The sequence below is a fragment of the Argentina anserina genome, chromosome 2, assembly GCF_933775445.1.
Source record: "Argentina anserina chromosome 2, drPotAnse1.1, whole genome shotgun sequence".
Classification (NCBI taxonomy): domain Eukaryota; kingdom Viridiplantae; phylum Streptophyta; class Magnoliopsida; order Rosales; family Rosaceae; genus Argentina; species Argentina anserina.
Window position 1 is genome coordinate 8735484 of NC_065873.1, and position 26766 is coordinate 8762249.

At 34.6% G+C, this 26766-nt stretch overlaps 3 protein-coding genes across 3 annotated transcripts; 1 reads left to right on the top strand and 2 right to left on the bottom strand.

The window, feature by feature from the left end:
- Positions 1–5571: 5571 nt before the first annotated feature.
- LOC126783196 (uncharacterized) lies at positions 5572–8168 on the bottom strand. Its single transcript, XM_050508617.1, has 4 exons — positions 8032–8168; positions 7127–7253; positions 6797–6843; positions 5572–6173 (listed from the first exon to the last, which is right to left on the bottom strand). The coding sequence occupies exons 2-4, from the start codon at positions 7217–7219 to the stop codon at positions 5705–5707; spliced, it is 609 nt and encodes a 202-aa protein (XP_050364574.1). The 5' UTR covers positions 7220–7253; positions 8032–8168; the 3' UTR covers positions 5572–5704.
- A 633-nt stretch (positions 8169–8801) lies between these two features.
- LOC126783197 (uncharacterized) lies at positions 8802–12154 on the bottom strand. The gene is made up of 3 exons (XM_050508618.1): positions 12090–12154; positions 9365–9536; positions 8802–9208 (listed from the first exon to the last, which is right to left on the bottom strand). Exons 2-3 carry the CDS (start codon positions 9533–9535, stop codon positions 9140–9142), a joined length of 240 nt encoding a protein of 79 aa, XP_050364575.1. The 5' UTR covers position 9536; positions 12090–12154; the 3' UTR covers positions 8802–9139.
- A 143-nt stretch (positions 12155–12297) lies between these two features.
- Positions 12298–15444, top strand: LOC126783191 (protein RMD5 homolog). Its single transcript, XM_050508612.1, has 2 exons — positions 12298–12379; positions 14036–15444. The coding sequence occupies exon 2, from the start codon at positions 14057–14059 to the stop codon at positions 15233–15235; it is 1179 nt and encodes a 392-aa protein (XP_050364569.1). The 5' UTR covers positions 12298–12379; positions 14036–14056; the 3' UTR covers positions 15236–15444.
- The last annotated feature ends 11322 nt before the right edge of the window (positions 15445–26766 follow it).

Genomic DNA, 26766 nt, shown 5'->3' on the forward strand with positions numbered 1-26766 from the left:
TTACCTCCATAACAGAGACTGCAACGTCATCAAAATTGAAGGACATTTTGGTCCCATTAATGTCAGTCCCCAAATTTTCAGTTCGTATTTGACCTCTCTCTCCTCTTGTCTCTCGTGAAGCTTTGCCGAAAATTGGGATTTGAAGGCAGAATGGAAGATGATGGTAATTTCAGGAAATCGGATGGTGATATGTAAATTTTTTATTAGCTGCTCTACCTCTTAAATTATCTTTATCGCTCTCTCTGATTCGAGACATTAGTCTTCTGAGAGAAGCGAGATTTGATTCGGAACACAGACTTGCTCGAGCTTTGTCTCCTTATATCTTTTAATGGTGATCTGGGTTTGTAGGAAGAAAGAAGATGGGAGCTAAATAATTTAATTATTCTTCATACTTCGGTTGTTTGGGGTTCATCAATTGGAACTTGCACATACAAAATCTCAAATCAATCTCTCTGATTCTCTTTATTGTTTAAGATGTCCATTTACTTTATTAAATTAACAAATAGGGCCTCACTCATGTCGGGCATAAATTCACCGAGGGGTTGGGTTTAGTTTATGAAATTGAATCCTAGCAACCTAGTTTTACAATTTACTAATTTAGTACATGTTTAGGTGGGATTGAAAATTGATGTTTCCGGCTTTTTTCTTTTACCTTTTCATTCACCTTGTTCTTTCCTTGTAACAAACGTCCCCTTCACCAGGTCTGGGTTCACAACAAGATTTTTGAAAGCTTGAGAATATAATCTCGGCACCCATCTTCACCTTCACCATGTCTGGGTTCACAATAAGCTTTTTCGAAACTTGAGAATATAATGTGGGCACCCATCTCCACCTTCACCCATGCTCTGACGTCTTCAAGTCCAATTGATTCATTAGCTAGCCCAGAAAATGTATCGATGGAGCGTCACTGGCATTACTCTAATCTTCTGTTGAAATCCCAAAAAAGAAAACAAAAAAAGAACATTCATTCTGAAAAAAAAAGTGAAAAAAAAAGGTGAATTGGTCTTTGAATAGTCAAAAACTGTCGGGTGTCAATCTCCGTCTTGAAAACGGAGGTAACAGAGTCGGACACTAATATTAGATTAAAGATGAAATGTCAGATACCGTTCTGAAATTCTTAAAACGTGAGCAGTAAAATGCATATTTTGTAAAAAGTCAGATACTATTTATATAATTTTCCTATTTCCAAAAGAGTCATGTGGTGTTGTTTGGTTAGTTACCTCTAATTTCTTTTTTCAGTTTTAGCAAGTATTAATATAATTCTTGCGTACATGAGGAGGTTCCAAAACTACCTTCGTATAAAACTTTTTAATTTGTATCGTTAACCGTCAGAAAGTATACATATAATGAGAATTGGGAATGTTATATATGCAAGCAAGAGCTGCAAAATGTTAGTTGGAACTTGTTTATTGTCAAAGTAACTCTCAAATTGAGCAGGGAACTTAACCAGAACTTCGCCAAATCCATGGCATATAGTCCCAGTTATGTACCTTGAATTGTTTGCAATCCATCGTTCCCCTTTCCTGCCTAATAGGTCTCAGCCATTTTATTCCACGTTTCATGTCACTGTTCTAAATATTGTTGTCCGCTAAATTTCATTGTTTGAAGATACGATATTACTGATCTAATTGTCATACTGCACAATGAAATATGTGATATCATATGAAAGTCTCATTAGATAATTAGAAATAATTAGATAGACGAAGGTACTATAAATGATTATTGAGCAGGCAGATGGAAGAGTTCATCATCCTTCACTAGAAATGATTATTGGACATGTTCAGCATCCATCGAAAACATTCAATACTGGCAAAACTATTTATCAATGATGATTGAGTTTATCCCTCCCATCTTTTAAAGAATAAAAGTGTGACCCTGGCAATCTCCGACCGGCACAGAAGGCGTAATGATCTGGGCATTGTCTCGGAAAATAGACATGTTTGTGAAGATGCCAACTACCGGCACTTGGCCGGAAAGGCCCAATGAAGCTTCAGCGTTTCCGCTGTGAAATGTGCAGTATGTTGTTTTTTATGAAAACTGTACAAACGGCTGCCCGGTATAGATATCAGTATATCACTAGCCACATAACAGAATTTTACATATTCGGCCAGCACAATCGAGCAATCCAATGCAAAATTACGCTCTTAGATCCCTCGGCAATCCAATGTAAGCATGCTGGTCGGCCAATTCGAATCAAAGTTTATAATGTTCCAACATATCTTTCTTCTATAAATACATGCATAAATCATTCCAAATGACAATCAACTACAAACAAGCAGTCTTTACTTAGAAAGAAGAAGAGAGATATGGCTAGGACTAACTTGATTTTACTTCTAGTTGTTTCTCTTCTTGTCATGATTTCAGTAGGTGAGAGTAAACAACTCGCTGGTAAGGTTTTTCTATATTCGATCACCATGTATTCACATTAAGATTTTACTTGTAATATAGAGTAATTTTGATTATTTATATGAATATATATGTCCGGTTTATCTTATACATAGAAAGCTACATGCAGTTGGATTTGCAGGGAAGAGATCAAACCTGGATTGTAATGGCGTTTATGGTGCAGAGGAAGGTGATACTTGTAGCCTTGTTGCTGAAATGTTCGACCTGACTCTCGATTCCTTCCTTGCCATCAACCCTAATATCAACTGTGACAGCTTCTTTGTGGGTCAATGGCTTTGTGTTTCTGGTTCCCAATAGAGAGTTACTACATTTTCATGTACGTGGAGTTGAGGATAAATAATGTTTGAATAAAAGAGCATGATGAGCCAACAAGCTTTGATGCCCTCTCAACTCAACTCAACGCATTGTCAAACAATATAAATTGTTGTTATTTTACAAATTATAAGAAGTGTGTACCATTAATTTTCTGGTTAACTTAATCTCATAACATTGTTCTAATAAACGAACATACTATTATGTTTCAGCATACTGAAGCATGTGTTATATTACTTATAGACAAGAGCTGAAGAGCATGAACATAGGTAAGATCGAGCTGCATATATATATATATATATATACACACACTAACACACACAATATCTTATAGCTTGTGCTGGAGAGTGATTATTCTGCATTCTTAGTTAACTTGGTGCAAGGTAATAATGGCAAGTGACTTCATCCCCTTGGTTCCCCTGATTACTTGCCTCTCAAGGTTTATGAAAACCTTTGGAGAAAATTACTGACGATCATATACACTGATAGATGTTCATATCTTTTCTGTTCCAACGAAGCTCATGAGTGATGGTCTCAACCATTTTTACGACATGCGCAACTCACATGATATTATGGCGCTAGTAACAAACATATATTATTACCTTGTTAAATTAATACCGATTAATTAATAATCTCGCTAAAATAATACTTTTTATCGGTCCCGATTCGGAACTAATGTGGTAAATTAATATTTCGCTAAATTTGTAAGATAATAGAAATTTAAGAATTCATATAAACCTCATCAAATATATAAATTAATAATGACCTAATTTGTATAATAATTTTTACATTTATGAGGATTCATTGAAGAATTTTGTTGAAATAATTATCCTCAATTAAAATAATACAATACATCAGATAATATAATATTTTGAATAATGGTATCCGTGATAAATCCAATAATGTGGTGCATGAACAAAAAGTTAAGGGAGCTTAATTCTATTCATACCTTTCAAAATGACACTTGGACCTTCATCTTTTGCATTGATAGTTTTGATTTAAGCAATACATATGAAATTACCAAAAAATATATAACAATAAAAATACAAAAAGGGAAATAATTCTTTACTTATCTATTATAAAATACAAATGTAGATAATTATTTATTACAAGATAATCCAATATGGGATATCAAATTGCATTAAATGATTTAATTGATTACCTTCTTTTTTGATAAACATCATTAGTCAAAAAATTAATGTAGTTAATAAACATCAAATTGAATATAGACAATTTAATGTATAAACTATAAAAGTATCTAGAATATTTCATTAGAGGTTAGAATATTTCATATACGTTGATGAACAAAACTCGTTAATTAGAGGTTAAAATATTTCATATACGTTGATGTTACTATCAATGAATGAAAAATATAATTTACCAATTTATTATGAATTTAGAAAACGAGTGGAAGAGTGATCGAATTAATTCGTGAAGATAGTTTGTATGATTATTATGCATTTTTCGAGTTGTATATAATAAATGAATTTGAAATAGAGTAGGAAATAAATTAATAGGTAGTAGTATGATTTGATATATCAAATTAGATAATGGACATTTTAGGAAAACTTTGGAGGTCTAAATAATATTTTAGGTATCTAAAACTTTTTTAGAAATAAATTAATAGATAGTATTATTTAAAATTTATTCTATGAGTTGTCTTAGATTGCTAAAATGTTGGAAGTTTGGCCTAAGCTAATTTATTAATTTAGTCTAACAATTGTTATATTTAGCAATTTTTCGTCTATTTTATGTGACCTATTTTTTTCGCTAAAAAACTTGCTAGATGTAATTTTTTTTTCTAAATAATAACAATTCTGCTATGGATGCCCTTAATTAGTGTGCTGTTATTGTCAAATGGCCAGTGTAATCACCTTAGATATAATAAGTCGTAGCCGGCTAAGTTCTATCTCACACCTTTTTCTTTCCTACACTTTTTTCCTAAGGGAATTTCTATTCATACATTCAAAAATGGTATATAGACCTCCTTAATCAGTAAATCTCAATTTTGCTTTTATAGATACCTAAAATACTATATAGACCTCTAAAGTTTTCCTAAAATGTCCATTATCTAATTTGATATATCAAATCATACTACTATCTATTAATTTATTTCATACTCTGTGTCAAATTCATTTATTATATACAACTCGAAAAATGCATAATAATCGCATAAACTATCTTCTTGAATTAATTCGATCACTATTCCACTCGTTTTCTAAATTCATAATAAATTGGTAAACTATATTTTTCATTAATTGATAATAACATCAACGTATATGAATTATTTTAACCTCTAACTAACGAGTTTTGTTCATCAATGTATATGAAATTTTCTAACCTTTAATGAACGAATTTTTTGGGCTCAAATCGAAGTTTATGAGAAAATCTAAATAGTTATATAGTTTATACATTAAATCGTCCATGTTCAATTTGATGTTTATCAACTACATTAAATTTTTGACTAATGATGTTTATAAAAAAAAAGATAATCAATTAAATCATTTAATGCAATTTGATATTTCATTTTAGATTGTCTAGAAACAAATATAAAAATTATTATCTACATTTGTATTTTATAATAGATAAGTAAAAAATTATTTTCCTTCTTGTATTTATATTATTATATGTTTTTTTGATAATTTTATAAGTCAACACTATCTAAGAAAAAGATGGAGGTCCAAGTGTCATTTTGAGAAGTATGAATAGAAGCTCTCTTTTCTTAATGTTTGGATTTTATCGCAAAAAAAGAAAACTACAAAATGCAATTCTTAGCGTTATAGGTTGAATCACATTGAAATGGACACCAAAAAAAAAAACATTATGTGAACGAAACATTTAGGAAAAGTCCCAACCTCTAACACCAAAAATTCATTCAAGAGCCAATTGGAGTCCCACTGAACGACCTAAATCTCTCCATTTATCATTAGACTCACCCATCACAAATCTACATGAAGGAAAACGTAAAAATGATAGAAAATTGAATTCATTCCAATACCACAGTAGCACCCAACTCCTTAAGCCTGTCAACAATAGGCCCTGCCTCCTCTTTGGACACACCCTTCTTCAGCACAACAGGAGCCTTCTCCACCAAGTCTTTAGCGTCTTTTAGTCCCAAATCAGTGAAAGTCCTAACCTCCTTAATGATCTTGATCTTTGCCGCCGCGTCAAACTTCTCGAGCTTGATATCAAATGCAACCTTCTCCGCCACCTTAGAGTCTGTGGAAGCAGGCCCAGATTCAGAAGATGCGGAACTCACCCCTGAAATTGCGGGGCCATACCTGTTAAGGCCCATTTTGAGCCTGAAAAGGATGGAATAATCGTGCCTCTCTATCTTTGTGAGGTCCAAGAGCTCATCAGTAATGCGCTCAAGATTCTTAGTTCGTGTCTCCCTTGCTGCAATTGCTGTGCAGAGAGTGCGAGAGAGACTGAACGTGGCAGATCTAGATAGGGACCTGCAAGGAACTGTTGTGGTTAAGGACATCCAAAAAATGTAAGGCATTGCAGTTTGAGCAACAAAGATTCTGCTTATCTGAGTTACAAATTACATTTGCAGAAAGTCAAGAAGTACTGCATGTGTATCTATCAAAACATAACTACAGTGTCTCAAGTATTGCAACTGTATGTGTATACCAACATTCATCACCTATCTCCTAGAACAAATATAACCCTTGTGAAACGAAAATTGCCCAGTGTCCTCTAACTCATTACCTAATCAACCATAAACATATATGCTGTTACTACACAGAACTTTATCTATGAACTCACAGCTCGCTAAAACATATATAGACTGTCAGAAAACAAATAATTACCTACATACTCGTATTTATCACTGATCTCCCAACTGCATATAGCCCGAGTACAAGCACTATTAAAGATCAAATCATCTACGGTACGGACTCTGTCACACAAAATTTTGAAATCCATCTAATGCCATCAAAGAGAAGACACAAAGAACCAATGCAGATTTAAATTCAACAACAACCACAGTACCACCACAACAGGACAAGTGCAACGAACCACAACTGAGGATTATACATTTTTAAACTAAAGTTTGATTTTCCACCTCCGAACTTACCCTGATATTTGTTGGGCTATAGTTCTGGCAGGTGACTGCATTATAGCCTGAAATTTATATCAAGCAAAGAATTAAAATATGAATAACAGACAGAAAAATTACGCAGCATTGATTTCGGTAAAGTACAAATTGATTAATACTGTACTTGTGGTTTCTTTGAATAGGAACAAGCTCAGGTTTCATGATTAATATTAGAACATATGCCCCAAAAATTGTTTAGGATGAAAGATGGATGCAATTTAGCATATGGCATGAGTACAACTTATAGAATAAGTCGGAGGATCTGTTACTCTGATTTAAATTTTACAAAGATACAGATGAGGGAGGTACCTTGCTTTGAAGATGTTCTGTGGACCCTAAGGTGGTAATAGTGGTTTGAGAAATACGAGCATGACTCAAGAGGCGTCTTAAAGAGCATGCCATCAGAAATCAGAAATTAAATGGATCGCCCTGCACCCTATCGCATGCAAAGTCAACATTAGATACAGAAGCGAAAATGATACTATAACAACTTCATTTTGTAAATCTCAGTTACTTAAATTCTTAACCGCTTGAGTTTAGCTTTGGTTATACGACTATACGTTTATGCTGTTAGCAAATTTACTAATGAGTAACTAAAAAAATCAATAAAATTTACAATACTGAACTGTCAAAATAAACAGGTTAAACATCACAGCAGCTCATTTGGTTGATGGTTTGATACCGGAACATACATAATCCTGCTTAAAAATATATCAATAGCAAAAAATAAATCACATTGTTCAGACTACCTGTGGATGAACTTGATGAACCTTTCCCAGTTTATCAAAGAGTGGAAAAGGTCCACCAACCTCAATAAGGACGAATATGAACAACAAAATCTCAAAGAGATAAATACAACAACAATTTGGGCACAAAAAAGGGAAGCTGCAAGATATTCCTACAGCAAAACAGAAGTATAACCAAGAAACAGTACAGGATACGAGAAATCTCAGTGAAACCCACATATCTCAATCACGAACTTGAGCAACAAAATAGAACAGTGACTCAGTTCTGAAAGCAAAATCAATGTTTCCATCACTCATTCTCCTAAAGAGACACTGAGATTCCCAATATGAACGGATGATGAAATCAAAATCTCATCTTTAACAAAAATAGAATCAGAGAGAATGAAACTCAAAAGGGGTTTATGGGTTTATAAACCCCATTAATTGAATGCCCGAACGAAAATCCAAAATGAGAATGATTGGTCTTACCCCCGACAGCTGCACGGACAAGAACTAAGAGAAGTCGAGTGGTATCGCCTTCGGCCTATTCTCTGTGTGTTATGTTTTTGGTTAGTCCCGATTTATAAGTAGGTCCTCCTCTTATGTTTCATTTTCTCAAGTCTTTTTGTTTTTGTACTTGGTTTCCGTTCTGAAAGTTTTGTCATGTTCATCGCGACTTGAATTTTGTTGCGGACTAATAATTAGCGGTGTTCCTAGCATTCCATTTACATTAACTTGGCCTAAAAATTTTGTTTTGTAGTTTGTTATACTTTATAAAAAAAAATAGAATTTTTTTGAGATACTTCAAAGTTCAAACTAGAAGGGAAGTGGTTCCTTATAAATTCCAAAGGTAGTCATTCGGAGCCTTCATGGCTTCATTTGTTCTGTCACCATGAATTTCTAGTTATGTCAATTTTTCATGTAATAGTAACTATGTTGGTGAACTATAGCGGATAACTCATCCACAACCAATTGTAACTATCTGATATTACTGAAGCCTATAACTATCAAGTTTAGTGTCAACCATATAATATCATCCTTCAAAGAGAATAACTAGATTATACAGATTGTATAAACTTAAGGATAGCATAACAAACACACAAATGCTTTTAGTTTTGATAGATTAGCTGTTAGTTGCATTAGAAATTGTTCTTTGTAACCTATTTCTCTGATCTAATAATAAATAAATAAAAACAAGCATAAGAGAGTTCAGGTTGTCAAGGTGGAACCATCAAATGTGTTACAATGAGTTAAGAAGATGCATCAGGGTTTCTAACATTTGATATAACCAATGTTAACAGAAATCCTAACTTTTCTTACAGATTACGAGGACCACGAGTTCAAGTGACCATAAAGATCCAGAACTTAAATCTTCACTCAACCAAGTACCAAGTCAAAGACTGGTATACATATTATTACAAAATTCGTTGAAACATAACTCTATAAATACAATTGTTGAAATAATACATCCACAATTTCTCAAAATGGAGCATTGTAGATTGCAGCAATAAAACAGCTTCCCAAACTTATCATCTGCCACCCGATAATCCTTTGATTCAGACCTTAATTTTAAGTTTTTTACCCTACCAGACACTGATTACTTCCTTCCTCTGCTTAGCCTCTGCAAGTGGTAATTAATGCTTCCCATTGACTTGTTTTTCTGGCTCTGTAACAAAGGAAACAGAGATTTTAGCAAGTCTTCCATGAATATTTGCTAGTTGAAGAAATGGACATGTTTTAAGCCTAACCAAAAATGATAAGGAAAAGAGGAGAAGAAACTGCGAACATTCTGAATTCACAACACAGGAAATCTATAATGTACCTGAGATTCCATGCAAGTACCCAGAAGATCCTTCTGCCTTACACACTTCTCATCACAGTTGCTATTAAGAGCCAAGCAACTGAGAAATGTAACCATTTCCTTCATGCAAGGTTTGTGAAAAGCACCAAATTTCTTTGGATTAATGTATATCGAACCTGCTTTGCGACCCATTCTGTGATTCACACAACTAAGTGAGAAAGCGAGAAGTGAAGGCTTGACCAGTTACTGAAATAAACATCAGAAACACAATCTCAAGGGAAATACAACTACAGTAAAAAGGAAACACTGGACATTCATCTGAAACGATGAGCTATCTTCAGTATAGCACCACATCACTTCTGGATAATGAAGTATACAAAATTATTCAAATTAAGCTAATACAAACATGCCAAGTAAGCCATTTCTGCTCCCTGACTCTGCTATGTTTGAACTCAATACGTAACGAGCATTGAATGTTAGTTTAGAAAGTAATTTTAGCAACATTTACTGATCTATACTTTTGCTAAAGTCTAAAACCATTACTGATTACAAAGTCTTATAAAAATGGAATTATTCTCCATCGTCCAAACTCCAAAACCACTGTACAATTGGGATGCTAAATTTGCCAAGAATTTATTACTCTAATACAGGCATAAAAGAGGGTTTCTATGAGCTAGAACTAACTTATACCAGAGCCCAGGCAAGGGCTACAAGAAGTTAGATTCTCAATTGTCTTGACCCTAAGACGCGCTATTACATTCACTTCTATGAAAGAGTTGGTCACCAAAACTCTTCAATCAAAAACATATATAACTAGTTCATCAGCCCCAGCTTTCCTGCAGGTTTCTTGTCAAAGTATAAATGCCTAGCAGGTTTCACTGTGATTGACATATTTCCAATTGGAGTAGCAAACATTAAACTACTTTCCTCTTTACTTCAATTCTTAAATTGATACATGCATGTCTCTAAGATCTTACTCATTCCAGTGTCATCATTATGTAGCACAATACGACATGGAGTTGGAGGTATCTAACACATTAGTTTGTTCAAAACGGAGAAGGGATAAGGCAGTCAATAAGAATTTCCATCAAAGTCAATCATCCCAATAATCCTAAATGGATCAGAAGCCAAGAACACATTATTTTGTCAGATGGTGCCTAATCTCTTCTTAGTTTCATAAGAAACTCTTCCATCTTTGAAAATTGAAAAGGTGATTCCAAATGTTTATGTATCACAAAGACAAATTTATTCAAAATCAAAACCATCAATTTTACTTTCACACTATTGGTACAATTCACTACTGTCTGAGTGTCTGGTATGTAGTACAGATATGAAGGAAGGGAATGTCAGATAGAGAATGATTTTCATGTAGGGTGGCAATCAAGCAGTTTCATAATCACCATTTAACACTGGTTTCTATTGGAGAAGGAATCACAGAAGAAAAATGACTTAATATTTTCCTCGAGGCCCACCAAAGTGTTTGATTTACAGTTGATTGGAGAGAAAGTATGTCCAAAATTAACAAAAGGTCCAAAATCATATACCACCTTACTTCTCTAACATAATCAAACAGGCACTAAAGAAAATAAACATTCCTTTCAATTCCATTCTTATATTTTGCTCCTTTTCTTTCACCAAAAGATTTTTACTTCAAACAGATGATATACACTCAACCCAATTTGAATATTACTTCCCAATTATCCTTTGAAAACACAACAATGAACTATTGAGAACTGAGGAGTAGCACCACCAATTCAAACTTCCTTTCAATTGATAGCTATAGCTTTCATTTGATGCTAAACTCACATTTCTAACACTCAACGTAAAAACCTAAAAAAATTCATTCTTTCTCACCCTTTTTCCGTTTCTTTTTATCAACGAAATTAAATAAATATTCAGATCAGATGGCACAGAGTTGAACACTTCAACAAGAAAAAAAAGAGCAAAAAAACCCATAGTGCTTGAAGCAGAATCAAACCCAGAAACCCAAAGTTCGCCCCAACAGACCCAGACCTACAAATCAAACAAAACAATCAAAAGCATTGAAATTGGAAGCAGAAAGAAAGAAAACAGCGCACCATGTAGATACTGATCATTCTTGGCTTCAGTTTTGTATCAAATACATAGAAAGACAATCCTACAATAACATTGGCCACAACAATGAATAATATATTTGCTTATAAATTTTTCTATTTACTGACCACGACTCATCTAAATCATGAAAAACCCTACACCCCTGGCTTCCCATCATCAGCTCATCAGCTGTATCATCATCAATAACCTAAAGATAAGATGTACTTCGTGCACGGATGTCTAGCATCAACTTTATAATAATATGAGAGTAAATAAAAATCCCATTTTTCCAGATTATAGACGGAAAAAATTGAAGAACCTTTTGCCCAGTATCAACAAGTGACAGTCTACATGATTCCTACCATTGGGGATGAATATGAATAACAAAACTTCTACAGAGAAATGCAGCAACAATTTGTACAAACACCCAATCACGTACAAAGGAAATAGACTGCCAAATTCCCTATTAGCAAACCAAGAATCATAACAGCCCATGCCTAAGAATTCACTCCATTCACAACTCGCTTCTAATCTCACAAAGCTAACTTGAGATTGCATAAGCTGACTTAAGATGCATTTATATGGTTGTTGCCAACATAAGTTCATCAAGCAAAATCAAAGTCAAAGTGATTAGAGATTACATACAGCTTTGAATACCCAAATGGGATCTTACCCGATTGCTGCTGCCCGGAGATCGCCGTCGGCTCCCAAATTCTAACCCAAGTTTTTATGTGCCCGCCCATCGATTTCAATTTTACTGAAGCGGCACGCGGCGAGCGCAGAACCCGGCACGTGGAATTCCTGCGGGTTTCACTGAACCTTGATTCACACGTGCGCCACTCATATATATATAAATAACACAAACTCGCACGCTCGCCCTTCTCTTTTGTTCTTCTTCGGATTCAGATATCTGGACTCCTCCTCCTCCTCCTCCTGCTCCTCCAGAATCGCGATCGAATTCCGGTAATCTTGTCGTTCTTGTTCGACTTAGCTCTCTGCCAATTCAGATTCCCGATTCCAAAATCCTTTTTTTATTTATACATATGACGTCATTCACAATTATTGTCATCAAGTTCTGTTCGTGTTTTACCTTAGCAACACAAAGATTGGATTTTTTTTTTATCTTAGTTTAAGCAACTTGTTAGTTAGCAGCTAATTTTGATTGGTTTTTTTTTTTTGCATCATAATTTTTGCGATTTTGTTTTTTGATATTTTGTTTTATCCCATGTTTGTCGAGAACACCTGTGAGTTGATGATTGTTGACTCTGATTTGGAGACTTGGCATTGTGATTACTGTGTTGATCAAAATCTAAACTTGGATATAAGTTTTTTATGCTGTGCTGAACTTGAGTGATATCTTGGTGTGTTGTTTTCAAGGATAATTTATTGCCATTTAGGCACTGTTGGAGCAACAGAGGTGTGGTATTCTTGCTTTTGCCTTTAGTTTATTAGGCGTGTTTGAGACAGTTTTGGTTGCTTCTGTGGTGTCTGGAATTTTAGGGAGAATACGGATTGTATTTGAACTTGTTACTTTACTTTGTGTGTTCTTATGATCTTTTTCTTGTAGCATTTGAGTCTTTATTCCTTATTTTGGGGTTTCTAGAATTGATTTCCTTTCAATCATGCCAGACTGTGCACCACACCAGTATCAAGAGAAGATTTTCAGTGAACTAAACGGATCCAAGGTGTTGTTCTGCTTGTGTGTGATTCCCATAAAAGCCAAGATGAATGTTTATGTCACCTCAAAGTTAAGCACATAAAGTGTCCTAAGCATTTCTCTCTACGGAAATTAGATTTCTTATACTCAATTTTCTATCTATATATCTTACACATCAAAAAGCTCCTGAAATCTAGTTAGTTCATGTTCCTGCAAATTATATATTCACACACACATTTCCGAAGACGTTGATGCAGACCTGCACTCTGTTCAAGATGGGTGGCTCTCATGTGCATGTCACCTCAAAGTTAAACATGAAACAATGCATTCATTGATCCAAATGCCACCCTGCTTCCTCCCTTTCCTTGTTGGGTTCTGATTGCTTTGGGATAGTCCATAACAGATAACAACAAGTGCTATGTATATTGACTTGTATTCTATGGACAAATGTCTAGAAATTAAGCTCAACAAATGGATATACTTATGTGTGGAAAAACTTGAGTTTTGCTTCTGAAATTGTCAATTCTGAGCTAGGGGATACATAATAACCAAGTTATGGACTTGGAATCCCTATCTGCCATATGAAAAGTCCTAGACGCCCAAGGCTTAGCTAGGTAAAGGTCAAGTTGACCTTTACTGGCCTTGCTTAAAGCTACTTTTGACCAATGAACCTAATCATGTATTTTTGTTATATTTTCTCCTTATGTAAGGTGGCACAAATAAAGACTAGTTAGTTAGGATATATGATTTATGTGCGAAAATTTTCTTCTGATATATTTTCATTGATGATATAGTTTTGCACTACTTTCTATGACTTGCGGATTTCCTTGAGCAAATTTCTGTTAAACTATATAAATTATAATTCTCTGATACGTACATTCAAGAAATTGAAATTGCATATCTTATTTTCTTGCTGCTCGTTGTGAAGTTGAAGAATCGATTGCCTTGTCACTTTCTTACAGGGCTTGCACTGATATAGGAATATGGAGCTAAATTCCATCAAAGATGCATATGACCGTGTTGTTAAGAAGCAAAAGCTATCTGCTTCTAAATCCCAAGAAGTGATTCACCAAGTTGGTCGTGAAATTGAACAAGCACTGACACAGATCCTTTCAGCTCAAGATTCTTCTGCTCCTGTTGATCAAAAATCCATCCTTGCAGAGCTTAAACTCAAGCTCAGTGCAATTGGTCCAGTCCAGCTGTTAGAAGGGTCACATAAGGAATTGAACTTAAACCTCAGCAAGTACACTAAACTCCTTGAAAGGTCCTTGAATCCAGACATATCAAAGGCATACAGAGATGTTGACTTTGACTACCACATTGTGAATCAGCTCATTGCTAATCATTTTTACCGTCAAGGCTTATTTGATGTGGGAGATGGGATGATAGAAGAGGCTGGAGAACCAGAATTAGCCATTGTAAAATCTCAGTTCTCAGTAATGCATCAATTACTGGAGGCTATGAAGGTTAAGAATATTGAGCCTGCTCTAAACTGGATCCGTGCTAACCGTGAACAACTGAATCATGATGGTTTAAATCTTGAGCTGAAACTCCATACTTTGCAGTTTGTGGAGATTATACAATATGGGAATCGAGGTGATGCACTTAAATATGCCCAGACTCAACTTACTCCTTTTGCTTCTCCTGCCTCCCCTCACAAGGATGAGGTATTGAAGCTCATGGTGAAGCTCATGGGTTGCCTTTTATATCCACGACGGCTTGAAAACTCACCTTATTCTGAGTTTACATCTCCAACCCATTGGGAGAAGGCGATGGAGGATCTAACAGGGCTGTTCTGCAGTCTTCTGGCACAGTCCTATAACAGCCCATTGAGTATGACGATGGCGGTGGGATTTGAAGGTTTGCCGACGCTCTTAAAGCTGGCAAATGTAATGGCTGCGAAGAAGCAGGAGTGGCAAGCAATGAAACAATTACCAGTGCCCGTGGAGCTGGGAAAGGAGTTTCAGTTCCATTCTATATTTGTCTGTCCTGTGAGTAGAGATCAAGGCAGTGAGGAGAATCCACCAATGTTGATGCCGTGTTTGCATGTTCTTTGCAAGCAGTCTATCATGAAGCTGTCGAAGAGTAGCACCCGGATATTTAAATGCCCATATTGCCCCGCAGAAGCTTCGGTTTCTCAGTGCAGACAGCTGCATTTCTGATGGTCATCTCTGATCCAATGATCAATGTGGATCAATGTGTTATTATATACTTTGTATATAGACATTCCTTCCAGATTCGTTGTTTAATTGTTTAAGTGCCTATAGTTTGCATAAAGTTTGAACAAACATTTTTTTTTAATCTCATTAAAAGCGTTGGTGTAGACCTATAATCTATGTCATGTAAATAAGCAATAGGTTCCCCAAGTCGATGGGTTCTTCAACATCACTCAAGGAAAGCTTGGATGCAAGACGAGTAGTCATGTTGGCTGGGGCAACCTAGTCGCAGAGCATGAAAGAGACCTCTCAAGTCGCGATATAAACTAAGGACAAGTAATCACAAACTCTCTCATTCAGTGGTAAACCAATTCAATTAGTATTTTGACATAATGCATCAATGAGAATTCAATAGTTCAATGCTGATGCGAACAACCATGGGCATCGATACAATGTTCAGACCGAATGCTGAGCTACCTCACCATGATGGAGGTATGCATACATCTCAAATTCTCAATAGGAGGACACACTCATATGTCCGCAAACTTTCAGAATAGGCAATTTCTCTCTAGCATTGCACATCTATCAATAACATTTATATAATGAGAGGAGATTTCGTAACTATATTGAAATAAGTTGGTCACCAAGCAATATCTTTCTGGAATCTCTTGGGGCTAATAAATGTATAAATAATGTGTTAACAACTCTCTACAATAAGGGCAACGTCTTACATGCTCAAACTATTGGTACTTTAACGTATTGAAAATATAATGATTGTTAGTTATTATTAAAAGTTTAAATGTAACGGTTGAAACTGAAGTCAACATGGCAGAGTATCAAAAACTATGAGTATAGAATAACTTTTGCTACAATAAGGTATTTTAATGACTCTAGAACAAGACCTACAGTTTTCACTCAGAAAAGGTGTCGAAAGTTAGCATAGAGGAGAAGACTACAGCTGTGAGCTGATGAGTGCAAAGTGTTTGATTATTCAACTAGCCACAAATAACATCCTTTCTAGGTATGTCCAAGGCTGTCTTAAACATTCTAAGGGCCCAGTGTGAAAATTTATGATGCGACCCTCATTAGTTTACTCTTATGTGAAACTTACACTTCAACAAACCCATAATATAGCATCAACTATAAATTCTAACAAGGAATGCATGATCAGTTATCCTTCATTAGATAAACCCATTATAACGTTTATATATTCAATACAAGTGTAAAACTTATAATAAAAAATAAAAATGCATTTGATCTTAAGATAATTACAATGATTCAAAATTATGGCTCAGATGAGAGATGGCTTAGATGAGATGAGTATTAAGAAAGGGAGAGGTAGACATAGCAAAAAAGAGATAGAATTAATAGTCCCTATTCATATGTTTAATTAAAAGGAAAATTATAAATTACTACTAAGTAACAACTTAAATTACAAAAAATATCAATCAGTTTTTCCCAATTATAAGATGGATGTCTCATTTAACTGGAAATTAGAAAATAGTTAATAAGATTTAAATAAAATTAGAAAAAATTCATGTTGTTAATTATTATTTTTAGTCTGTTTTGCCATTTTTTACACTCTTCTTTCATTTTACAAGTTCTAATTGAATTTCTTAGCTCATGAATCTCATCTCCTTCATTTTTTGAATTCTAATTTCTTCTCTGTTGCTCTCATCCGCCAACTATGTCATTTTGATTCACCGTCGTTCGAGATTTTGCTAGCTTCGGCCGTCGTCGCCACCGTTCGAGGTCCTGTTAGGTTCGCCATTGTTCGAGGTTTCTCCAAGTTTGCCAGCTTCACTATCGTTAATTCAGGTATTATCGCCGACAATTCGTTTCGTTTCAATCCAATTCTTAATTGAGTTGTTTGTTCTAGCTTCCTCATTTCATTATGTATTTGTGCATTTGTGTTTTTTTTTTTTGAAATTGAAATTGGGCTTGTTGCTAGATTAAGTTTGGTGTGTTGTTTTTACTTTCAAATTTTTACTATTATTGGATTTGATTTTGTTGTTTTGAATTTGGATAATCTATGATGACAGTGCACATTTACAGTAGCGTATACTTGTTTGGATCTTGAATAATATATTTTTCTTCATAAATGATTATATGGAATTTGAATACTACATTAGCTTGTGTTAATCTCTGACTTTATTAATCTCAAAATTTTGAGTGATAAAAATGAGTTTTGGGAGATTTTTTTTTGAATTGTGCATTTGATTGTCAATGTGATAGTCACAATGCATGTCACACTAGTAGTCATAGTGTGTGTCACAACGGTATTTTGATATGTAGTCACATTGATATTTATACTTTTCTGTTTTACTTTTGCAGTTGATAATGAACTCTATTTACACAGCAACGCTTGCATGTTGTGGTAAGGGAGCAACGGTTTTTTTTTCAGATAATAATATATATATTTTATATTTGTGAGCACGTTAGAGTTCATCCCGATGTTATTGTATATCAGTTAGAAAATGAAGTTGATATGAAGATGCCTTTTAGAATTTTAGCACGTCATAGTTTAGACTAGATTTGTAGATGTTGATGTTTTTCCTATTGATATGGAGTTTGTTGTTTCATGAAGTGTGGTTAGCAATAATATTAGTGATTTGCTTGAGAAGAATCAACATTTGGGTCGAAAGACATATTACACTCAAGGGTGGGATACTCTTATTCAATTTGTTGGACAAGTTTTTGAGGGTGGGGTGGGTGGATGAATGTAGATTGTAATTGATGATGTATGCGGTGTAGGTTAATTTCAAAATTGATTTGGCGAGGAATAATAAACAAATTGTTGTCACTTCTTATGGCAAGAAATTGTTTGATGGTTGTGACTGGTTTGTGAATGAGCATCATTGTGCAGGTGATGTTGATGTTTATTACAATTACATCTACAAGCAACTCTAGTGTTTTAGGTTCGGTTAGTTATTTTTGCCATTTTTCCAAATTGTGTTATTACATAAGAAGCTACAACATCATTTACATAAAATTATTTGTTTATGTTTAAGGAGGTTCAACGATTGTTTTTATATTAGGAAGTTGGTGAATTAGCACAAATATCATGATGTTGTTCGTCTTCATAAGAGTAGGAATCAAGGATCGAAGATCATAAATACTATGTTTGACAAGTTTCGTAAGAATTCTAACAAGACGGCTGTAGATAAGTGTTTGAGTCTAACTATAGTTTAGGAGTTATGTATTGTACAACTTGTTATGCTAAAGAATTTGCAAGGATATTGTGACTGGTGATGAAGCAGAACCTTATTCCATAGTTATTATGGTTTTGTCAGAAAACTGTAAATCCCAACCCTGACTCTCAAATGGCTATAGAGATTTGTAGTGAAACAAAAAGGTGTCGTTGTATGCTTGTTTCCTATTCCGCTTGGATGAGGAGTTTTCAGGCTTGCTAAACTCTTTTGTTCATTGATGCTACATTCATCACCAATAAATATCAAAGTCAGCTTATTGTTGCAACTGCGAAGGATGAAAATAACAATACTTGCTCTCTAACTGATATTTTGTGACGGTTGATGTGTGTCGTTTTGTGCATTTTTTTTTCTATACTGGTAGTGTGGCCAGTAGTGTGATTGCTTGTGTGACTCATTTTGTTGGGTTCTTTGACTGTTTAATGGTTTTTTTCCAGGTATATACCCTATAGCTTATGTCATTGTTGATTTTGAACCCAAGAGCAATTGAAGATTCTTCCTTGAGTTTTTGTCTGTTCAGTTCGTGAATACCACACCGAAAGGTCACCTCCATTTTCTGATTGAAATAATGGGCTTCTTGCTGCATATCCACAAGTGTTCCCTTAAAATCCTCCATTTTTATTTTACGCAGCTGATTGATCCCAATTACTGAGTCAAATGCAAGATCAAATTTTAAGATTATGATCATTAGACGATAGGGGTGTTAATTGAAAACCGAAAACCGAAAAAAAACCGAACCATAACCGAACCATAACCGAAAAAAACCGAAGAAAAAAAAAACCGCACCAAACCACAAAAAAACCGCACCAAACCGAAAGATTTGGTGTGGTTTTGGTTTGGGACGTTTGGAAACCGAAACCGAACCGAAAAACCGAATATATATATATTATAAAGAAATTATATTATTTATAGATATTTTTAATATACATAATTAAATATGTTATCGATCGAGACCCAAACTTTATCAAAATTCGGTGAATTTTTTACCATATATGTATTTATATATGCTGATCACATCCGACGGTCGAAATTTCATAATTTGAATTTTAGATATTGGAACCACAACATGTCTACTAATGTGGTATAACTTGTTTAGTGGTCTTTTTGCAAATGTATGCAGTTGTGAAGCAACTATATCTTATAAATAGAATTTTGCAAATTTGTCCGCATGATGCGTTACGTATAGTGAAATATGGTTATAGGAAAAAAATCACATATTTTCGATAACGTTTGTGTCCCGATCGAGGCGGTCAACCCTTTTTACGTTATTATCCCCTATGGGTAGCCTTATCCCTGGAACGTAAAATTTTTGAAAATTTTACACGAGCTGCTACATTACATATATGTGAGAGTGTGTGCATGAAAAAATCCACCAAAACTAGTCAAGAAGGAGGGGGTAAGAACAAATTCACTTAATTAGATGAAATTAAGTTAATGTTGACCACATCGATCGAGACCCAAACTTTATCAAAATTCGGTGAATTTTTTACCATATCTGTATTTATATATGCTGATCACATCCGACGGTCGAAATTTCATAATTTGAATTTTAGATATTGGAACCACAACATGTCTACTAATGTGGTATAACTTGTTTAGTGGTCTTATTGCAAATGTATGCAGTTGTGAAGCAACTATATCTTATAAATAGAATTTTGCAAATTTGTCCGCATGATGCGTTACGTATAGTGAAATATGGTTATGGTAAAAAAATCACATATTTTCGATAACGTTTGTGTCCCGATCGAGGCGGTCAACCCTTTTTACGCTTATTATCACCTATGGGTAGCCTTATCCATGGAACGTAAAATTTTTGAACATTTTACACTAGCTGTTACATCACATATATGTGAGAGTGTGTGCATGAAAAAATCCACCAAAACTAGTCAAGAAGGAGGGGGTAAGAACAAATTCACTTAATTAGATGAAATTAAGTTAATGTTGACCACATCGATTGAGACCCAAACTTTATCAAAATTCGGTGAATTTTTTACCATATATGTATTTATATATGCTGATCACATCCGACAGTCGAAATTTCATAATTTGAATTTTAGATATTGGAACCACAACATGTCTACTAATGTGGTATAACTTGTTTAGTGGTCTTATTGCAAATGTATGCAGTTGTGAAGCAACTATATCTTATAAATAGAAATTTGCAAATTTGTCCGCATGATGCGTTACGTATAGTGAAATATGGTTATGGTAAAAAAATCACATCTTTTCGATAACGTTTGTGTCCCGATCGAGGCGGTTAACCCTTTTTACGCTTATTATCACCTATGGGTAGCCTTATCCATGGAACGTAAAATTTTTGAAAATTTTACACTAGCTGCTACATCACATATATGTGAGAGTGTGTGCATGAAAAAATCCACCAAAACTAGTCAAGAAGGAGGGGGTAAGAACAAATTCACTTAATTAGATGAAATTAAGTTAATGTTGACCACATCGATCGAGACCCAAATATTATCAACATTAGATGAATTTTTTACCATATCCTTATTTAAATATGCTGATCACATCTGACGGTCAAAATTTAATATTTTGAATTTTAGATATTGGAACGACAACATGCCTACTAATGTGGTATAACTTGTTTAGTGGCTTTTTGCAATTGTATGCATTTGTGAAGCAACTATATCTTGTAAATAGAATTTTGCAAATCTGTCCGCATGTTCTTTTTATTTCGTTAAGAATTAAGTAGATAGACAAGGAAAGAAACTCCGATTTAATTTACAAAAAAACCGAAAAAAAAACCGATATAAACCAGAGAAAAACCAAACCGAACCAAACCGAACACAATTGGTTTTTTTTTTAAAGTGAAAAACCAAACCGAACCGAACCGAATAAATAGAACGGTTTGGTGTTCGGTATCACCTATAAACCGAACCATTCAAACCGATTAACACCCCTATTAGACGACAGTGAATAAAAAAAGGAGTTAAAATATTTACTAATGATTTAATGAATTTTATATTGTAATGATTAGATTCAATGTTCTTGATTCTCACATTGCACTCTAGTACTCAGGTATGTCCCTTTAATGATTTGTACCCCATTTTTTTAATGTTGTGGATATGAAGATTCCCTCTATTAAATTTTGATAATTGTACAAAATTCAGTATGAATCGTATGACTAAAAAGGAATAGGATTTCTTTGAGGACTCTATACATACCCTCTCTCGCTTTCTTCTATCCTAAAAGAGTTGGAATTATCTAGCAATTGTTCTGCCGCCCGAGTTCGGTGATTCAACCATTGCTTTCAATTAGGGCTAGTTTTTCTTCATATTATTTTTGTATTTCATTTTCAAACTCATATTAGGTTAGTGTTTTTGAAATCTACATCATCATGTATCTCGTAACTGAAATGGTCCATTAAATAGCAGTTCAATGGTGTCGTTTCTTCAAATCTTGTTTATACAAGTTAAATGTATCTCAATCCTGCTCAGCTTAACAACGTTCATACTTTTGTTCTCTATCATTTTGGCCAAACCAAGGTTCTTTTTTGTTATATTTTCTTTGAGTAACGGTAATTATATTAGTAATTAAAGTTTAATTTTTCCTTCTCTCAAAAGCAATTAAAGTTATTTTATATTAGTAACTTTAATTTTTATTTCATTGCTAAAATTATATTAGTGATTAAAGTTTTTCCTTCTCTGGAAAGTTTAGTTCACCACATATTTTTGGGAAACGTTTGGAATGCACCGCAGAACCAGCTGCGTAGCTTTTTTGTCACATTACGTGGCAAGCTGCGATTAGCACGAACTATACAGGTCAACATTCGGTTCTTTACGTGGGCGGTAGTTCGGCAAAAGTGTTTTGACTATGAATTTTCCAGCATGGCCATGTCGTTTGAGTTCTATTACATTGAGGGTAAAATTGCTAAAATGTGTGTGGAGGTGTGTAGGGCAAGATTTACGGCCAAATAGCCAAAACTCACAAATAAGGCAGCCTCACTCTTAACAAAAGAGTTTCCGCCGCCGTCGAATGGAAATCAACAAACTTTTGGGAACCAACGATTGATGCAGATGCGGTAATATATGCATTCAATATCAAGTGCATTTCAGATTGAAATGTTAGGAACTTTGAATTTTCAAGATTTTACGGTGTTGTTTATTGAATGCCCTTATTGTTGATAATTCATGAAGTGGTGATATGAAAATGTCTTAGTTATAACATCGTTATTGTTTGAGTGTCATGTTTCAATGTTTGTCTGAAGTAGATCTAATCAAATCAGGTCGCGATGGCCGAGGAGATCAAGATCAGTGTTGAAATGGTGGAGACGGGAGACCGCGACTGTGATCTTCGATTTTCCGAGAAGAAGTATTACAACCGCTTGACGAATGCCGATTTTGACGATGCTGAAGCGGAAAAAGGACCGAAAGAGCTAAAAAACGACGGAGATGCCGAGACTCTGGACAACGAAGATGGGGATATTGAAACTCATGAACAAACTGAGTTGCTTGAAGTAGGAGAGTACCCAAAAAAAGGATCAGGTGATGATCTTATTGAGGCTGTCTTTCTAGATCTTAGCGGCGAGTGTGACTGGTTTTCAATTATCAAGAGAAAGGAGCTGGGTGAGCTATGTATTAAAGACTTCGAGAATATCATTTTTGATAGTGTTGATGATGCAGAGAAGTTCTACTCGTACTACACTTTCATGCTCAGTTTTAGCAAAAAAAGGTTCAAAAAGGCATTGCGAATGTTGACAGTGTTAAGAGGATTATGAGGAGGGCATGGGTCTGTGAGAAATAGGGGAAGTGTGTCCCTAAAAGAAAAGGCAAAGGGGAAGATCTTGATCCATACGACGTTGTTGCACTTGGAGAAGAAGACAAAGCAAGTGATGAGGACGTGAATGAAAATAATCAGGGGCCCCAACTCGTTAAGGATAAGAAGACGAAGAAGACTGTCAGAAGGGACATAAAATACAGCAGGACTCGCTGTGGTGCATATACAGCCATTAGGCTGTTGAGAGGGAAGGGAAAGTACCAGGTCACTAGATTTTTCACAGAGTACAATCATGGTATGGAAAACATATTTGAGAAGCATTTCCTACGATCTAATCTCAAGGGGACACTGCAAGACATATTGGAAGTCCAGGCACTTGGTGATGCCAATGTAGGTAAAAGCGCAACATTCAGTTATCTAGCTTATCAATCAGGGGGTCAGGCATTTGTTGGTTTCATGTTGAAGAACGTGTACAACAAGATGGCTCAACATAACAGCAGCAAGACACAATATGGCAATGCTGAAGCCGCCATGATCTGGTTGCGAATAAGAGGAAGCGAGGAGGAGAAATTTTATTGTAGATACATCCGAGATTCAAAGAAGATATTAGCCGAATTGTTATGGAGGGACACATATTCAACAATTGATTATGAATTATATGGAGATGTGGTTGTAATTGACGCCACTTATAAGACGAATGTATATGGCATGCCCCTTGTGTTATTTGTTGGTGCAAACACTCACTGAGCCACAGTGGTGTTTGGATATGCTCTGGTGTGTAATGAGAAGGAGGCCATGTACAACTGGGTGATTGAGAAGTTCATAGACTGCATAAACAACACATGTTGTTAAAGACGGATGTGACTCAATGCGATTAGCAATTGAGAAGCATATCCCCGAAGCGAATCACGGGCTATGTGCGTGGCACATAGGGAGAAAAATATTGGGTAGAACATTAAGGATTCAGAGTGCGAACAACTCTAGGAAAGTTGATATACACATCATATAGTAGAGACGAATGTCAAAGGGAGTGAGATTGTATGACTAAAAAACACAAGTTGGAGGACAATTCATGGCTGCAAACATTGTATGGGAAGCAGAATAAATGGGTTGAGTCATTCTGCATGTAGTTTCTAGTCATGGCTCCTTCATTTTTATTTTCAGAAATTTTGGAAGACCACCCTCTTTAAATGATTTTTGACCATCCTTTGTTAAACTAATGAAAGATGACCTTATTAAAGTAGGAAAACTATAGAGGGTGTTGTCATTTGATTATCTAAGAGTAAAACTATGTACTATTTAATCTACAAGGAAAAATACCATCCCATGTTTTTTATTTTCACCACATATGTTGCACTATTATTTGGACACATGATGAGTCCAAGTCGTGATCCAGAGCCTTGGCTATAGTCCCAAGAGGCACCAGCCTATAACCCTCACATTTTATAGCCCCATGAAAAATTTAACGTATGTATATGTGGAAAATAGAAGTATTTAAAATATGTATTTTCCTTCTTCTTTAATACGTTCTTATTCACTTTTCGCTCTCCTCTAAAACCAAATTCTCAACTCTAAAGGCTCAGACACGTAATAGTCGTAATTAGAAGTTTAGTGTTCTTATTTCAGTTAAAGGTTTTAGAAATCTGCAAGGAAAAATTGAAGTTGAACTTAACTCCTCAGCATCCAAAATATAACAAGTATTGATTATGGAGTTTCATGTTTTTGAATAGTTGAGAGTATTCATTTTAAAATAGAGAATACTATACCAGTACATATATATTCAATTTTGATCTTTTGAGGTTGTAAGATTTGGATGAGAAGCTTTAATATACAATTTAGTTTGAACTTTTGCGGTCTAGCATGTAAAAAGCATATAAACTTACTACTTTAGTAAACCTTACTTTGAAGATTGAGAGAGAAAATATCGTACCTTCCCTATCGTACCAGTTGTGAAATATGAAGGGAGTGGTTTGGTTGAATAGTTAATATTTCCTTACAGTTGACATAGGTCCTCACTGCCTTGCCTCCAATTCAATGGACAACGCCTCCCTAATGGAACAAGGAATCTTTGAGAGTGGATGATACTTTCTGTCATTCGTTCTAATCAATTCAATGACATGTCCATCCCTTCATCCATTCTCGTTAGTCTGTGAACTATACTGTATTTGTATGAAGAATGAGAGAATTCTAGTATACTCCCACTCTTCTTGAATTTGGGTTTACAAAAAGGGGGTGGGCCGTTTGGGCGTAATTATAGCTAAAAATAATATCCAATATGAAAATTCTATTTTCATAAAAAGTAAAAAAAATTAGATTATAAAAATCAAACCGAGCATCGGATAAATATTATGAAGAAACGTATAAATATTAACGATCATATTCCAAACTAGATTTGTCGATCACCGAAGTGTCCACAAATGTATCATAACTTTTAAACTCAGTTTAAAGTAAACTTGTCGAGTTATGAAACAACGTTTTGGAGGAAACTTCTCGGGATTAATCGACACGTATTAAAAAAATTTCAGATTAGAGAAATATATACATACAAATATTATTACAATCATTAGAAATTAAATTTGTGCTACTTAAATAACTTAAACTCACATAGATCAGCTCGAAATTTCGAAAGTACTATAAAAATAGTTATTGGCTTGAGACGACAAGTGAAGTCACATTTTTTTTACTAGATTTATTAAAAGGTTTATCAATGTACTAATATTAGTGGATACTATAGTGAACAACAACACTAGTTCACTAATGTGTCTTCACATTTAAATCATGTTATAACTAAATCTACTACTAAGGAAATAGAAAACTACTACCATCGAACCAAAAAGTCACTACTACCAGCATGTTATAAAGTTAGTGCGAAGGAATTATAAAGCTAGTAGTACCTCAACACAAAGCTACTACTAAGGAATTAAAAAGCTACTACCATCGACGAATCCAACATTGTATATATGAACAACATTATTGTAATTATATATATATAAATATACAGTTGTATATAGTGGTGATATGAAATATTAATAACAAAGCTGTTATTTGGATTTCGGGATGGGTAGAACACTTCAATATACACATTAGTTAATATTTTCATTTTAAGACCCCTGGATGGTGCCACGGATTTCCCTTAACCATAAGGAATATGAAATTTTTGATATATAATTTTTTTTCATCTAAACAATCTCTCCAAATATGGAAAACATATATCACACAGTAAACACTTCTTAATTTTACAAAAGTCAAGTGAAAAAATAACCCAATATGCATTCATGGTGAGTCGAACTTGGTCTTCCCAAATGTAAAGTTAACTTCCACCAACGAACAAAAAAGCTACTACCAACATGCTATAATAGTTACTACAAAAGAGTATCAAAGGTACTACCACTAAGGCACAAAAATACTACCACGAAATTATAAAGGTACTGCACTCGAATTATAAAGCTACTTTCAGCGAACACAAGAGCTAGTACCAACATGTTATAATGCTACTACTACTAGCTTGTGATAAAACTACTGCAAAAAAGTATCAAAACTCTTACCACTCAGGCATAAAGCTACTAGCATGGAATAATAAAGCTACTATCAGCG

Bases quoted from the DNA above. Each gene is read 5' to 3' on its own strand.
- LOC126783191 (XM_050508612.1), top strand. From the start codon at position 14,057: ATGGAGCTAAATTCCATCAAAGATGCATATGACCGTGTTGTTAAGAAG.
- LOC126783196 (XM_050508617.1), bottom strand. From the start codon at position 7,219: ATGGCATGCTCTTTAAGACGCCTCTTGAGTCATGCTCGTATTTCTCAA. The intron at 6,844-7,126 runs GTACCTCCCTCA...TATAAATTTCAG, and splicing joins CAGAACATCTTCAAAGCAAG to GCTATAATGCAGTCACCTGC. The intron at 6,174-6,796 runs GTAAGTTCGGAG...AGTTCCTTGCAG, and splicing joins ATAGCCCAACAAATATCAGG to GTCCCTATCTAGATCTGCCA.
- LOC126783197 (XM_050508618.1), bottom strand. From the start codon at position 9,535: ATGGGTCGCAAAGCAGGTTCGATATACATTAATCCAAAGAAATTTGGT. The intron at 9,209-9,364 runs GTACATTATAGA...CCTTTGTTACAG, and splicing joins GTACTTGCATGGAATCTCAG to AGCCAGAAAAACAAGTCAAT.